This window comes from Schistosoma haematobium, chromosome 1 (assembly GCF_000699445.3).
Source record: "Schistosoma haematobium chromosome 1, whole genome shotgun sequence".
Classification (NCBI taxonomy): Eukaryota; Metazoa; Platyhelminthes; class Trematoda; order Strigeidida; family Schistosomatidae; genus Schistosoma; species Schistosoma haematobium.
The window spans coordinates 46232924-46248736 of record NC_067196.1 but is presented as its reverse complement, the minus strand read 5'-3'; the positions used below and the strand labels follow the sequence as shown (position 1 = coordinate 46248736).

The following is a 15813-nucleotide window of genomic DNA, read 5'->3' as shown; positions in this document are numbered from 1 at the left end:
AACCAACGGATGTTTTTGTTCAACCTGACTTACGATATAGTACACACGTCTTCGTACGTCGAGACTCATATCGACGACCGCTCAAATCAGCATACGAAGGACCCTTCGAAGTTCTTCAATGCGAACCTAAGTACTACACAGTCGATGAGAACGGAACTAACGATAGCATCAGCATCGACCGCATCAAATCAGTATATCTAGAAGGAAACACTATCCATGTCGATACAACCGAAAGACACGACTACTACACTCATGATACCTCGACTGACAGCCAACACGCACGTTGATACTTCGACAGTATTTAAAAATAAACTTAAAACGACACATTTTGGAAGAAGAGTAAGATTCCCAGAACATTTGAACGACTATTCCACGTAAGACATCAGTTAGCACTTCGCCTTGTCTCGATTTTCCATGACATTTTATATGATATAAAACAACCAATTTTTATATGCTTATATATATATATATTTATTGTTTTGCTAATATATTTGTATTACAATTTTTTAAAAGATACCATTTCCTTAAAGTCGCTTTTACACTATCGCATGCACATGATTTTATTTTCGTCCTTTGCCCACTTTGTATGTTAACGCGCGCACGAGTTCATTTCGACATGCACTTACGTATTCTTTTTTTTTACAGGACGGACGGAAATGACGATAAGAAGTACGATGAGGTTTCCGAGGAACCGAAATTTTCATTGTAAATGATTTTTTTCACTATATTGTAATTCATGGTCCATTATAGTAAGGAAAGACGACCAGACGCTGCTAAATCTAGCAAACTATCAGAAGAGTGTTTACCAACGACAAACTCGTTGGGTTTGAACTTCTGGCTGGCCACGTCTTCGGGTCGTCACTACCCAACTATGAGGGGAGTGATCTGTAGTGGTAAATAAATCCCCAAAATAAATAGCTCTTTAAGTATTCGACGTTGAATGCTGACCACATTAGTTTCAATGGACTCACCTAGCTGAAGGCGCTCGTTCACGCATCCGCACCAGATCACTAGTGGGAACGCCGTGCTCAACATCCCCTGCAATCGCTAGCCAGATTAGATCAGAAGATCCTCGATATATTGATAGCCTATCAAATATGTCTTCAAACCTCCTCGCTTCTGTCTTTTGATTTCACCTGGTGGGTACGCTTTATATTAGATGTTACTGGTTAAAGCGTTGTCAAACTCCAAATACCTGTGATGTCTTCAGCGTAATGGTGGGTCCACTCTAGATGAATGAAAATGGAGTTATCTCAGAGCTTCAGTTAAAGTCGCATCGTTCAACTGACATCTAATCTAAATTCCCTTGTCATGATTGTTAATGTGTGTTGGTATTTCGGGATTCACACAAGACAGGCGGAACCTTACAATATAAAAGGTTTATTATGAAACGAAAGGAATAGAAACACACAGTAGGAAAAAACAAACGTGTGAATAACTTTTGTTGATCTTTAAGTGTCTCTCATTCTCGGCGACACTCGTGTTAAGGCCTAAAATCCACTGAACAATCCTATAATGTTGAAACGTTTCAGCTCGATGTACGATTTTACTAGAAACTCAGGGATAATTTACGGGTCAAACAGTGATAAGAGCTGATTAAATCAACGTTTCGGAAATTTTATGCTTTTAAGCTGTGCTTTATCAAAACCCTCATTGTTGTCACTAGTACTTTCTGCTTGTTTTAAATCATACTTTTTGGACTTAGTAAGCGCGCTTTTCCAGTTCGTCGTTTCTCTAGTGATTGCGCGTCGGAGGTTTGGCGAAAACGAGTCTAGGGATTTAGTCCGAGTACATAGCTCCGACCATTTTAATGGTTATCTGGTAGTGGAGTATAATGACAGATTTCAGTGATAATTGTCTATCTGGTAGTTCATAGTTTCTATACTCGAAAATACTAGGCTTGAGTGACGAAGAAGTCAGTCTTAATCTAAAGAATCGCTTGTCAAATCATAACAGTACAGGAAAGAATATGAGCTCGTTTAACAGGATGTCTGGTAACCATAAGCAAGGCGGTGCTCTTCAGCAGTTATCAAGTCTTCTTGGGCAAACTATGAGACTAGAAAATGTGGCTGACTTGAAAGGTAAGAGCTGTTATATTCAGTTTAAATTCTATTTTTGATGTATATAGTTAGTAATTTTGGCTATGAAACAATGCGTACATTTTACTTTTCATTTGTGCCTTTAGTAGTAGACTTTTAACACGGTTAATATATATTCGTCAAAGCTAGTATGTTATATATTCGTAATCTTAAAATACTAGTTAGGTGATTGTCTTTTTGACTCAGTCATCTTAGAGTCACTGTCTAATCTCAGTGGTGTTGATTCATAGTGCCAAAAAATGTACATTAATCACGTCTATATTAGTGCTTTATTCAACAAACGTTCGAAATGAAAACTATACAGAGAATCGTCCCAGCCCGTTTATTCTGTAGGGAACTTCAACACTTTGAAACATCGAGTGATTTACACTAACTTGTGTTTCGGTGATTAAGTGTTCAATTACTTGCACTTTGCACATCCAAACCAGTCGTTTCATATGGTACAGGATAACCAGATATAACTTCGGCTCCTTTTAGGAGTATCCACTCAACGAACGATACTTAACCAGGAAGTACTGCAGATCGTTAGGCAGGGTAGGTAGTTCATAAAAATCCAGTTGCAAATCAGGCATGTAGTATAAGGAACAAACCTCTTGGTTATGCAATTTTCTTCCAAAGCACTTATAATTAATCAGTTATATGTTGACAAAATCCAGCCATTGTCTAAAGCAAGAATGTTCTGTTATTACCGTAGCTCAGTGGGCAATTCGAAGCTTCAACATATGTGCTTAGTTGTGACACCACAATTAGTATTTTGGCTTCGAAATCACGTGTTATGTGAGTTTATGTAGTATCCCAATAGCAGTAATGTTGAAGTATATACTTCCAAAATACATCACCGACTTTAATAACCTATTTGTTTAACTGGTCATTTCACCTGCGTATCGTAAATAGTAAGTGTAAGTGTTCTTAAAACAACAGATTTATCGATACCTAGTATGCGATATTTTGATTCGTTTGTTCAGAAAGTAAAGTGTGAGTGCCGTTCAGGTTTTTATTTTGTTAAGTGGTTAAAGGCGAGTAAAATGTAACATATTACTATTCGTTATTTATACCCAAGGGGCAAATCCGTACGAGTTCTGTCGACACGAACCATCTGAATAATTTTCGCTGCAGGTGTGTTTGATGATCTAGGTAACTAATCTGATTAGGTAAGTACACTACTCATATCTAGCTGTATGAAAGTCAAGTACTTAAACAAGGTATTCTAAGTGTTGAATAAATTAGGGTTCATGTGTACTAATTTTCTTGCAGTTTGGAAGTCTCAAGTCTTGTTAATGTTCCTAACAGGCTTTTAATACGTTGAAATCTGGAACTACTTTTATACTAGCGGGCTGTGATAGCATGAATCGTGTTAGGTTATAAATGAACAGTGGTTTTTAGTGAATAAACCACTATAAAGCAGTATCTCTATTTTCTCTGTTATAGCAACTCAAGATGTAAACTGTCAAAAGTTTATTCCCTTTTTAAAACCTTGGGATATAGTGAGTCTAACCTTATTATCAAACTATATTTGCCCATAGTTGCGGAATTCTAGTGGGGTATTCTTTGTGACCATAACTGGTTCACATAGTTTTGTGCGTAGATGCAACAATTCAGTCTCTGCCTACCGTCTGATTGGTGTAGGGTAACTGTCTACGTTTTCATTACTATTCATTACAATGTCCGTGGCCTGAGGTCCTGCCCGGCCATTCAAACCTGATTATTATGCTTCATTAATATTTCCACATTATTTTTATTGAGTGAAACGAGGTTTAAATAAAAAGTAAATATATTTTTAGATTCCTAATCTCATTTGTAAGAAACAAAAATGAAATTTTGATAAGATAGAGCCTAATGTCTATTTATCTTTTTATTCAATATATACCTGTCTTCCAGAGGTACTCAAATCAGTTGGTACTGGTTATCAGCGTAAGTGACTACTTCTTTGTTGTTCTGTTCTGTTGTATTTTTTGGGCTCACATACACTGTGATTCGTATCATCACTTAGTAGTATTTATAAAATAGTTTTTTTGCCAATTTTATTTTCAATTATTAACTATGCATATTAGGTGGCCTCCCAACAATACCAATAAATGATCTTCGTGGTGAAGAAGCTGCTGCTTATCCTCGGGAGGATTGCGTGTTGAGACGTAGTTTGGCTGCTCTGTATCGTTTGATTGATATGAGAGGATGGACGCATTCAATTTATAACCATATATCTGTAAGTAACTGATACAATGTTTTATCTTCTGAATGGTACCGAAGGCTATTTTCTAAGCAAACTGGTATGTGACGAAATCAGCATTAAGTGTATAGTTAGTACAATTTATAATAGATAGAATATGAACCGTCAGTATTACGATTTGTAGCTTTTTGATGTAAGTTGATAAGCAGTTTGCATTTTAGTGTTTGTGTCTAGTTGCATAGTCTTCAAACCTAAGCGAACCACTTTATCATTTGTCACGGTATTTGGTCAGTCGTAATTGTGATTGTAAATCATCTGTTTCATAAGTGCTACAATTTAACGTGGTTTGTAATTCGTTTGTCCATTATCTGCCTTTACTATGGTGTGCTCATGTGACAACATTAATTAAACAGTATTCTATTTTATTATACTTCGTGTTACTGGGCACCGAAAACAGAATGGCCTATTTAAAATATAGATATATTATGGAGAAGAAACAATAGAGAAAGAGATGTATACTTGCAGAAAACGAGAAATGGCTAAGGATCGTATAACATAGATGCAGTTTGGCTGACAATAAAATGGAGAAATACTTTTTTCAATTGAGAAGATTTAATTCTTATTCAGAGTATAAAAGGAAACGACAAGCTCTCCATTGGCTTCTATCGTGAACCATATCTAATCACATCTGAAGCCATTGAATTGCACCATCTCTTACTCCGATCGGGATGTCGTTATGGACCGATAGGTGCCAGTCCTTTACAGCTATTTTTTCTCGAAGGTGAAGTTGAGTTAATGGATTACTTCCCTTTATGAAATTGTCAATGGTGATGGTATAAGGGCTATAACTAAGTTATTTAGATATTCTTTCCAAGTACAATGTATCCTGAATGCTAGTTGTTTATTAAAGCTTATTAATACTGGTTTTATTTTGTTTCTAGGCAAGGTGCACTACAAATCCCAATCATTTCTTAATTAACCCTTTCGGGTTACTTTATCATGAAATTCAAGCCTCTAGTTTAGTAAAAATAGATGCAAACGGTGAGTACTTCCATGTAAATTTCACTATTGTATATCTAGTGACAGACGACTAGCTTCTTACGTTCAGACAAGGCTCTAAGGTGGCTTAATGCAACCACTTTTATTGTTTGGGCTTGCAAAGTAAACGATTCACCTAGATCATATTGAGATCTTTTTCAGTACCCACGGATTTCTGTGTAACACTAGGTCGATCTTATCTAAATTCCTTTTTGAATGCGACCGCTCATTCGTTTACACTAAGTTGCCGACTCGACATACATGGGCTTTACTGAGGTCATTTAGTTGGTGATGAAATTCATCTTTTATTGCATCCAGGCTACAATTCGTCGGGTGTAAGCGACTACAAAACTATGGTTTATGGTGCCAGATTTTTCTCAGTCTGATAGGCCCCTCTAATCTTACGGTACATAAATAACTGATAGTGGGGATCCAATTGATTTGTGTTGCTCTTGCTGCGGTACTTAGTTCAACAGCAATAACAGTAGAGACAAATGACGATGCATTAAGGTCTCCAGATAAGGATACATGGAACAAACTCGTTGGATAGGCACATGCAGAAAGTATTTGGGGTGAATAAAGAAAAATGAACGATATGATGTTTACTTTCTCATGGTTAAATTATCTTAAGGAAAAACATGATTTACGATCATTCTCGTTTTACTCTCTTAAAAATTAATAAAATATTCTTTTGTCCTGACCAGTCCTTTTTTACTGCGTACGTTGTTGCGCAACGATCGTTGTTAAATTCCATTTGTTTAGGTCCGTAATCGTTGCGCTTGATTTGTAGTGATCACGCTAAATTTTGGACCGATTAGTTCCTTAATGTAATATTACATTTAAAATGTGTTGACGGCTCGCTTCCGTGCAAATGTGAAAGTTTCGTAATAGATTCTATAATGTAAATAAGCTATTAGATAAAATGCATTTTTCAGACACATCCTATTCGTCGTAAAAGTGTATAATGTTCATTTTGTACTGTTTCTAAAATACTATGGGAAATGAATATAAATCACTGACTGATTTTTATGGATAATATGGTCATGTGTATTAGGGTAATCTTGGTTTCACGAGTCTGACTTAATTACTGTAAACCCGACTGTTATGTCTTTTCTTTTTTGCTCTGAGTATAATCGTTTACCGATTATCCTATCTACTTTGGGCGAATTCTTTGCTTTTTAATTTCACAGTTTCGAGTTACTTAGCGTTACTTTTTGTATTTTCAACCATAATAATGCTACATAGATTTTCACTCAACTATAAGTAAAAACGAGTTTTTTGATTGAGATCATGAACTGATTGATGTTAGACCACCATTGAAAACCTGGAAGCATTGGATGGTCGTTTCGTTCTGTTGTGGGACCACTCAACAGTGCGCATCCACGATTCCGCTCATGGGATTCTGACCCAGGGCCTTCAGTCTCTCGCACGAACGCTTAACCTCTAGACCACTGAGTCGGCATCCAGCGGTGTTGTTGTCTAACCTCAACCAATCCACGAAATTGCGCGACCATCTTCCACTGTACTGAGGTAGATACCTGTCTCTACTCGACATGGAGTCTCACAATAGGACGAAACGGCCGTTCAGTGATTCCAGGGTTTCAATGGTGGTCTAACATCTATCAGTTCATGACCTCAATCAAAAACTTAATAATCTCCACAACCCTATACTGATAAAAATGAATTCACAAATATTTGTGGAAAAAGGCTTGCTATTTGTGTTTCCGTAGACAACTGTTTCATCAGTTGGCCAGGATTGCATCACTTACAGCCCCGTTGTAAAAGGAAATCGGACTTTTATTTTAATTTTGATAATCTTTTAACGCTTGAAGTTCTTGATATTCTTAGTTTGAAATCAATTCGAGTATTTCGATACATTCGTAAACGACCTACTTGGGGACTCATAGTTTTAGCTCATTTATACACTAATGTTAATTCCATAATCCGTCATTTCTAATGCTGTTACGCATATATATGCATACGAAACACCTTAATATATCACTACAGCCTCATGTGTCTCTGTTTATTGAGTTTGGATAAATATCTTAACAATAAGATAGATTTTGAAGTATTAGTTTTCTACCAGAATAGCTTTTATCCTCATTTTTTAAATGTGCTTTACTAATATTAACTCCTCAAAGTGCTTATGATAAGATGATTTTACTTTGTGTATATTTGTTTAGAGCGAATTACTTACTTTTTGCTAGTTTTTCATCAAAGACTATCCCATGTGTTTTTCCACTAATTATTCATCCGTGTAGTTTTGTTTTTCATCGCTCGAACTTTCGTTGTTGTGAACTTTAACTTCCGCCTTGGTGTGTTTTTGCTCTCTGACTATCATCCCATAGTTATAATATATATATTTTTATTTCAAAATATTTATTTGGATCAATCTATGTCTCGTGTTTTTTATTTATTCTAGGTAATATAGTTGATCAAGGTAGCTCAGTGTTAGGTGTAAATAAGGCTGGTTGGACTCTTCATTCTGCACTACACTCAGCTCGTAAAGATATTAATTGCATTATTCACGTTCATTTGGCTGATGTAATAGCGGTGAGTTGTCTGAATTTGTATAGTATTTTGTTTTGACTTAAAGTGAAAAAAATATTCTTAATTTTAAGTTAAAGGTTTCATCGAGGATTGCTAAGGACTATTACGTCATGTAGTTCAGTCAAATAATTCCTATGATGGAAATAGTGGATTAACACGAATATTATATAATTTACTACAGTTTTATAACTCACTCAGTGTTCACGATTCACACTGACACATCGATGAAAAATCAAAAGAGAAGTACAAGTTATGTAGATTATAATGTTCCTGGTTGCATTTATGAACTTAATGAGGCAACACATTTCAAACCACATTACCGTGAAGCTTAAAATCCTTTATTTACCTTCAAACAAATGTCCGAAAATCCACTCAGTCAGCTACAACGTAGGATCAGACAAATATACTCATCGCTTCAAGTTTCCATACCTCATTAACACAAGATGAACACCAAATTCATGGAAGCCGTTACTTCGATGGTATTAATATATAAAAGAAAGATTGCATATAAGGCTATGATACAGGAAGAAAGAATTAGTTCGTAGAAAAAAGTTATAATCTCACGGTCTAAAGGGAAGACAATGAGTGTATACACCTACGCCATTGTTTTCGATTCTGAGCCATGTCATCCAGTTTCCAACCACTGGTAACGATAGTCACGCGGACCCCAACCGAGTAGTCTGCATCCCCCAACATGACTCAGACCCGAAGTTAGTGACTTCAAGGACTGATGCCATGTTTTGGTTTGGTCGACCTTACCTTCTTCCAACCGTCTCTAACACTAGTCAGCATTGTACGTCGTGGTAATCGGTGTTCAGGCATACGTAACACGGCCCACCCATCTCAGTCGATGAAGAATCACAATCTCATCAACTGACTTACCATCATTCCATAATACCCTACGTCTAACTTCACTATTACTTACCCGATGATCCCAGCAGATGCGAGCAATATTTCTAAGGCATCTGTGGCCAAATACTAGTAGCTTACAAATATCTACTTTTAGTGGCCACGTTGCGCGGCCGTAAAGTAAAACAAAACTGGCTGAGCTAGACGGAAAGCAGGACCAATCAAGACTCTAGACTGTTCGCACTTGTTTTACGCATCATTGATCCGATCGATAAGTCACTGCCCTCTAATCGGTGGTCACAAGTTATAACAACTTGATAGCTTTTAACTCCTCGCTCATCCTCCCACTCGTGGTAGCGTAACGTGTAGATTCAATTAAGTAACTGATAGTCTAATTCCATAACTTCATGTGTTAATTTGCTCTCATAACCTAATGCTACGTTTATAATCAATTTCGTTTATTCCTTTGCTTCAGTATACACCATGTCTTTAATGTATTTGTGTTGAAAAATGTATCACCATGTTCAAGCTCTTCATTTTCTATTGTTAGGCTACATTTTGTATTCATTGGATGAAAAATGAACCCCACATTTTAAGATCTTTCTTCATACTTTTTCGAATTAGCATTTTTATCAGGGTTTATGGTTGAAAATTCTCTGCAGTTTCTTTTTTGGATCTGTGAGGTGATCGGTAGTGGTAATTGACTACAATCTAAACAAATCTATGACAATGTTAGATGGAAATAAAGGTCATCAGATGGGACTAATAAGCACGATTGCTCACTATAAGTTATTACATGTCCATAAGCATATTCTTTATGTGGCATACTAAAATGTTACCCTGTATCAGACATTGCCTCCAACAATCGTTATACTTATATCCCAGACGTGGTCTGTGCATCTTTTTGTCTTTTCCAACTCCTCGCTGACACTAATTGATAATCTTATAGACCTTTTGAGCTGTCAACTGGGTTAGGGGTCAGACAACATCTTATGTTCAAGGTCAGTATTTGATTTGTAATAATACTGTCAGTTATGCTTAACGATGCTAAAAATTAATGAAAGCATTACTGAAAATGGCGATTGTTTATTTGTAACAGATGAAGGTTAACGGAAAGTGAGAAGAGTAGAGGAGTCTAGTCGTCTCGTTGTCCTCTTTTCCCTTCAATCGGGAAATGTGATTTTTGATTTGACTGCTCCCACTTTTTTCCAACCTACTCCTATACCGGCGTACACCATTCGCCGAGGTAGGCGACAGTTGACCACATGTATATTCTTCAACTACCTCAGTGGATGAAAATTCGTTACCTCATTAATCGATTTGCCACTACCTAATTACTTACTTATTTACGCCTGTTACTCCTAATGGAGCATAGGCCGCCGACCAGCATTCTCCAACCCACTCTGTCCTGGGCCTTCTTTTCTAGTTCCATCCAATTCTTGTTCATTTCTCTCATGTCTATTTCCATTTCCCGGCGTAATGTGTTCTTTGGTCTTCCTCTTCTTCTTTGGCCTTCAGGATTCCATGTAAGGGCTTGTCTTGTGGCGCAGTTGGGTGCTTTTCTCAATGTGTATCCTATCCACTTCCAGCGCTTCTTCTTCCTGATTTCTTCCTCTGCTGGGATCTGGTTTGTTCTTTCCCACAGTAGGTTGTTGATAATAGTGTCTGGCCAACGGATCCGAAGTATTTTGCGCAGACAACTGTTAATAAACACCTGTATTTTCTGGATGATGGCTTTCGTAGTTCTCCAAGTTTCTGCCCCATACAGTAGAACTGTCTTGACATTTGTATTGAAAATGCTGACCTTTGTGTTGGTTGACAGTTGCTTTGAGTTCCAGATGTTCCTCAGTTGTAAATATGCTGCTCGTGCTTCGCCGATCCGCGCCTTCACATCTGCATCAGATGCACCCTGTTCATCAATGATGCTGCCCAAATATGTAAAGGTTTTTACATCTTCCAAATCGTCTCCATCAATTGTGATTGGATTGGTGCATTCTGTGTTGTATCGGAGAATCTTGCTTTTCCCTTTGTGTATATTGAGACCTACTGCTGCTACACTGTTCGTCTTCGCCTGCATTTGTTGTTGCGTTTGGGATAGAAGGGCCAGATCATCTGCGAAGTCTAGATCGTCCAACTGCATCCTAGATGTCCATTGTATCCCGTGCTTCCCTTCAGACGTTGACGTCTTCATGTTCCAGTCGATCAGCAGGAGAAAGAGAAAGGGTGAGAGTAAGCAACCTTGCCTGACACCGGTCTTCACTTCGAACGACTTTGTCAACTGTCCTCCACGCACGATTTTGCAATGTAATCCATCATATGAACTCTGTATGATATTGACTATCTTCTGAGGCACGCCGTAGTGTCGAAGAAGTCTCCATAGTGTTCTGTCCACGCTATCAAATGCCTTTTCGTAGTCAATAAAGTTGATGTAGAGTGATGAATTCCATTCAATTGACTGTTCCACAATGATCCGTAGAGTTGCGATTTGGTCTGTACACGATCTATCCTTACGGAATCCTGCCTGTTGGTCACGAAGTTGGGCGTCTACGGAGTCCTTCATCCTGTTTAACAATACCCTGTTGAAGACTTTTCCCGGTATTGAGAGAAGAGTGATGCCCCTGTAGTTATCACACCTGCTGAGATCGCCTTTCTTTGGTATTTTGATCAGAAATCCTTCTTTCCAGTTTGTTGGTACTTGTTCCTCATTAATCGATTTGCCACTACCTAATACTCTGCGTCTAACCTCAGCAATGCTCACTTTTGGGTCTCAGCATACACGGACAATTTTTCTAAGGGATCTCTAATCATATACTAGCGACCTATGAATATCTTCTGTGTTAAATGGTCAATTGTAGTTGACTAGCTAATTCATAAAGTGGCACAGTAATCCATTGATATAAACTCGACATATTTCCTTGGCCATTATTTAATTTTTGCTGACTGATCATGGTCATTTACTTTAATTTATATATAAAGTATATTAGGACGGTGAAAAAATCGATTCTTTTGAAGTGATGGTAAGTAACAGTTCGAGTATGTATGCGGTAAGTTTCTCTTATAGATTTAAAATGCTGCTTCTGGATTGATCTGGATCGCCACCTAGTTTATTCATTGAAAATAAAGTAGTGGAGTGCATTGATCACACTAATTTGATGAGACCACATCAGTCCTGATAGTGTGGTATCTGACAAAATATTGACACGGATAGGAAACGTTCTAGTTCTTACCAATCTGTCCACTATCTGACTTAGATTAGATGTCCGTCTTCCTAATTTTCTATTCTCCAGTTAGGTTTTTTTTCTTCCAAAACACCTTTTTGTTTTGTATATTATTTCCTATTTTATAGCTCCCATCTGGTTAATTTCTCGTTATACAGATGTGAGGTGTGGAAGCTGGGACAGATGCGCGCTCTTCCCATATCCTACGTTGATGACTGGCTTATTAAAGAGAGTACTTATATGCCAGTTCAATTTCAGTTTTTTTAGCTTCATTTGAGTGGTTAAAATTACCGCCACGGTCAAAACAGTAGCAGTGTATTGAATCTCATATCCAAATTTTTGATACGCCAAATAATCTGACATATCAATCCGTAAATCTCATTCGCATTTTATTGACTGAGTATCAGGACTGAAAATAATCTTGATAAGGAATGCGTAATCGATGATCTTGAAAATTAGTTTATTGTTGGTGGTCTCAAATCCGTTCCTAAGTCATATCCATTCGAAAAATACTTCATTAAAATCTTGAACGAACCATCTAATCAAAGTTGAAATTCATTTGAAATAGCATAGGATAATTTTCTTAAGCTGCTTTCAAAGCAAACTCGCAAGTCTGGTTACATGAATAAGCTGCATTGCTATTCGTTACATATAAGAATAAATTAACTCTTCACATCGCTTATATTTTTCGACATTTATAGAATCGCTGAAAAAAATATGAATTATTTCGCAGTTTTCTCTGAAAGTAATACGAATGTAATCAATTTTTTTTGCTTCGTATATTCATTCTGTGGTCAACGAAATGATATTAAGTTTGGTAGTGCGAATTTAGATGACAGGGCTCATTCGTTAATGTATTCTTCTAGTAGGGTTATAATTTTAAAAAAATCTCTTCTACCTTCCCTAAGAGATCGTTACCACGAATAACTGATCAATGCAGCCGTTTTAGTTATTCTAATAGTTTCGTAAATCAATGAAACTTTGATAGCAAATTTTTTGACTACAGGTGTCGTGTCTTCGCACAGGGCTCATGTCTGTCAGTCCTGAGGCCATTGAACTAGTGTCAAATCATGGAGTTCGCTATCATGAGTATCGAGGTATTCTGGTAGATGAGACAGAACGTTCTAGCATTGTGAAAGATCTAGGCTCTAAAGCAAAGGTGTTGTTTTTACGAAATCATGGTGTGGCAGTTACTGCTTCTAGTATTCCCGAAGCATGGTATCTCGTTAAACGAGTAATAGCTGCTTGTCAAACCCAAGTAAGTCAATGTTAACTTTTTATATAAGACTATCTAACTTCTGAGATTATTTATCACAATAAGGTTGATGCATTATGATTCTGTACGAGATGTTTCGTCAATAAGTTGTCTAGTAAATGCTCATTTATCCTTAGTCTGTGGATCATACCATTCAATACTACACTTTTCGAAAGTTCAACCAGAATTTACCAAGCTTTTAGTAATTCGAATCTATGTCATGAGTAACACGATAGGCCTAGCAGACGATGAATAGCAACAACTCAAATATAGGTTGATAAAAAGTTAACGCAATATCGTAAGCAGCAGTGAGGATAAAAGTAAAAGTAATCGAAAATGTAGCAGGTACGCGTAATACGAGATAACTGTTCTGACCTATCAAGGAAACAAGTTAACTATTAGTGAAACTTTCGGAAAAAGATGGGACTCTAAATCACTTTCCAGGAGATTTGGACAATAGGCAGAACACTTCCTTCTCACTACTCTACAGTTACTCACTATTCCCAAAAAACTTCCGGCAGATCCAAAGGACCATGTCTAATTTGAACCGAAGGGAGATCAGCAAAATACGATAACTCCAGAGGTCTTTAAAGATGGTTCACCAGTCCTAGCAGTTACGCTGACTAAAGTTTTAGAGCTCGGTTCAGTCTCATCTGTTTAGATTCGATCTCTGTTCATCGCAGTGTATACAAAATGATTAACATCCCCTTGTGATAATCACAAAGAAAGCAGTTTGTTCAACATTATGCCTAGAATACTAGTCTCTATAATTCTTCAAAACTTTACTAGTATTCATGAACAACAGATTTGGGGGAACCGAGCTGGATGTGGATGCATTAATCAGACATTCACCCTCGTCAGGTTTTGGAATATAAGAATACTTACCGTCTCCCGACTAAAGTTGCATTTCTTGAGCCTGGTGCGGCATTCTACCCCATTGATCAAGAAGTTCTGTGGTTAAGTTCGTCATTAAAAGGTACACAAAATAGTGCATAGAACTTGTGGAGGCGCTCTAATCGAACAATGTTGACTACCAATTTTGATTTATACGATTATAGTTATTTATGAAAGCGTTACCAATTTGACATCAACTTGACATCCCATTTATCTTACTTTACAGATGCGATTGATGCAACTAGGGAATATGACAAGTTTATTGTCTGATTTAAAGGACAGTGCTGTGCAGCTAACAGACGGTCAAGCTGACCAGTCAGAAGAAATAGGATCAAATGTCATAGATCAAAATAAAAATGGTCATACATCAGTGAATGGTAAAGCTGGCAGTGATAATGGAGGTAAGTTAACTATTTGGAGTGTTTCAAAATTAGCATGTCAGTATTCTTAACTTTGTTAATCAATCGAGTCTTTTCCTCATAAGATTGCCTACTTATTTGCTTGCAAATCCACCCACTACTGTCTCAATAACATTACAGCTTAGTGGTGTCTATGGATTTCTAACTGTCCCAAGCAACCTCAAGTGGTGTCCGTCAAGGCTGTCCACTTTCCCCATTTTTGTTTAACTTCATCATAGATCTACTGATGGAAATAACTTTCTCGTCGACTGAGTTCTCGGGTATTGATCTCCATCCAGGAGGTCCACTTATCGACTTAGAATATGCAGATGACATAGTCCTGTTTGGTGAAGACGCTGACAAAATGCAGAGTCTTTTGGTAGCACTAAGCAACAATGCCAGAATGTTTGGAATTCGCTTCTCTCCCTCTAAATGCAAGTTGTTGCTTCAGGACTGGTCTGCGTCAACACCTGAACTAAGGATAAGGAGTGAAGTAGTCGAACGCGTTGGCAACTTCACTTATCTTGGAAGTCTGATCAGCCCTAATGGGTTGGTGTCTGACGAAATCTCAGCACGGATTCGAAAAGCTCGCTTGGCTTTTGCCAACTTGCGTCACCTGTGGCGAAGGCGAGATATCCGTCTATCAATAAAAGGACGAGTTTACTGCGCGGCAGTCCGTTCTGTTTTACTTTACGACAGCAAAACATGGCCACTAAGAGTAGAAGACACTCGTAAGCTATTAGTATTTGACCACAGATGCCTTAGAAATATTGCTGGCGTCTGCTGGGATCACCGGGTAAGTAATAGTGAGGTTAGACGCAGGGTATTAGGGAATGATGGTAAGTCAGTTGATGAGGTTGTTAATCTTCATCGACTGAGATGGTTGGGCCACGTGTTACGTATGCCTGAACACCGACTACCAAGTCGTGCAATGCTATCCGGTATTGGAGATGGTTGGAAGAAAGTTAGGGGCGGCCAAACCAAAACGTGGCATCAGTCCTTGAAGTCACTAACTTCTAGTCTGAGCCATGTTGGTAGATGCAGACTACTTGGTTGAGGTCCGTGTGAGTGTCGTAACCAAAGGTTGGAGACTCTTGGTGACATGGCTCAGAATTGATCACATTGGTGTAGGTGTATACACTGTCTATCTTTCCTTAAACTAACAGATCAAAATCACTTCATATCTTTCTTTCTACGAACCAATTCTTTCTTCTTGTACTATATCTCTATATGCAATCTTTCTCTTATATATTACCACCTTTGACCTAACCACTGCTTTGAATCTGATGTTCATCTTGTTGTGCTGATGCGGTATGGCAACCTGGACCGATGCACATATGTGCCT

The 15813-nt window shown here is 37.7% G+C and overlaps 1 protein-coding gene across 4 annotated transcripts in view; it reads left to right on the top strand.

Annotated features, from left to right (window-relative positions):
• The first annotated feature begins 1700 nt into the window (after positions 1–1700).
• ADD1_1 (Alpha-adducin) overlaps positions 1701–15813 on the top strand; it is a 29432-nt gene continuing 15319 nt past the window's right edge. For 2 of the 4 annotated variants that reach the window (XM_051208849.1, XM_051208851.1), the window contains exons 1-8: positions 1701–1865; positions 1899–2081; positions 3978–4010; positions 4151–4302; positions 5208–5307; positions 7727–7857; positions 12928–13179; positions 14297–14471. In XM_051208849.1, coding sequence (XP_051074250.1) covers positions 1835–1865; positions 1899–2081; positions 3978–4010; positions 4151–4302; positions 5208–5307; positions 7727–7857; positions 12928–13179; positions 14297–14471 — 1057 coding nt within the window. In that variant the 5' untranslated portion in view covers positions 1701–1834. Of the gene's footprint in view, positions 1866–1898; positions 4303–5207; positions 5308–7726; positions 14472–15813 lie in introns of all 4 variants that reach the window. The other 2 variants (XM_051208850.1, XM_051208848.1) reach the window with 2 other exon arrangements.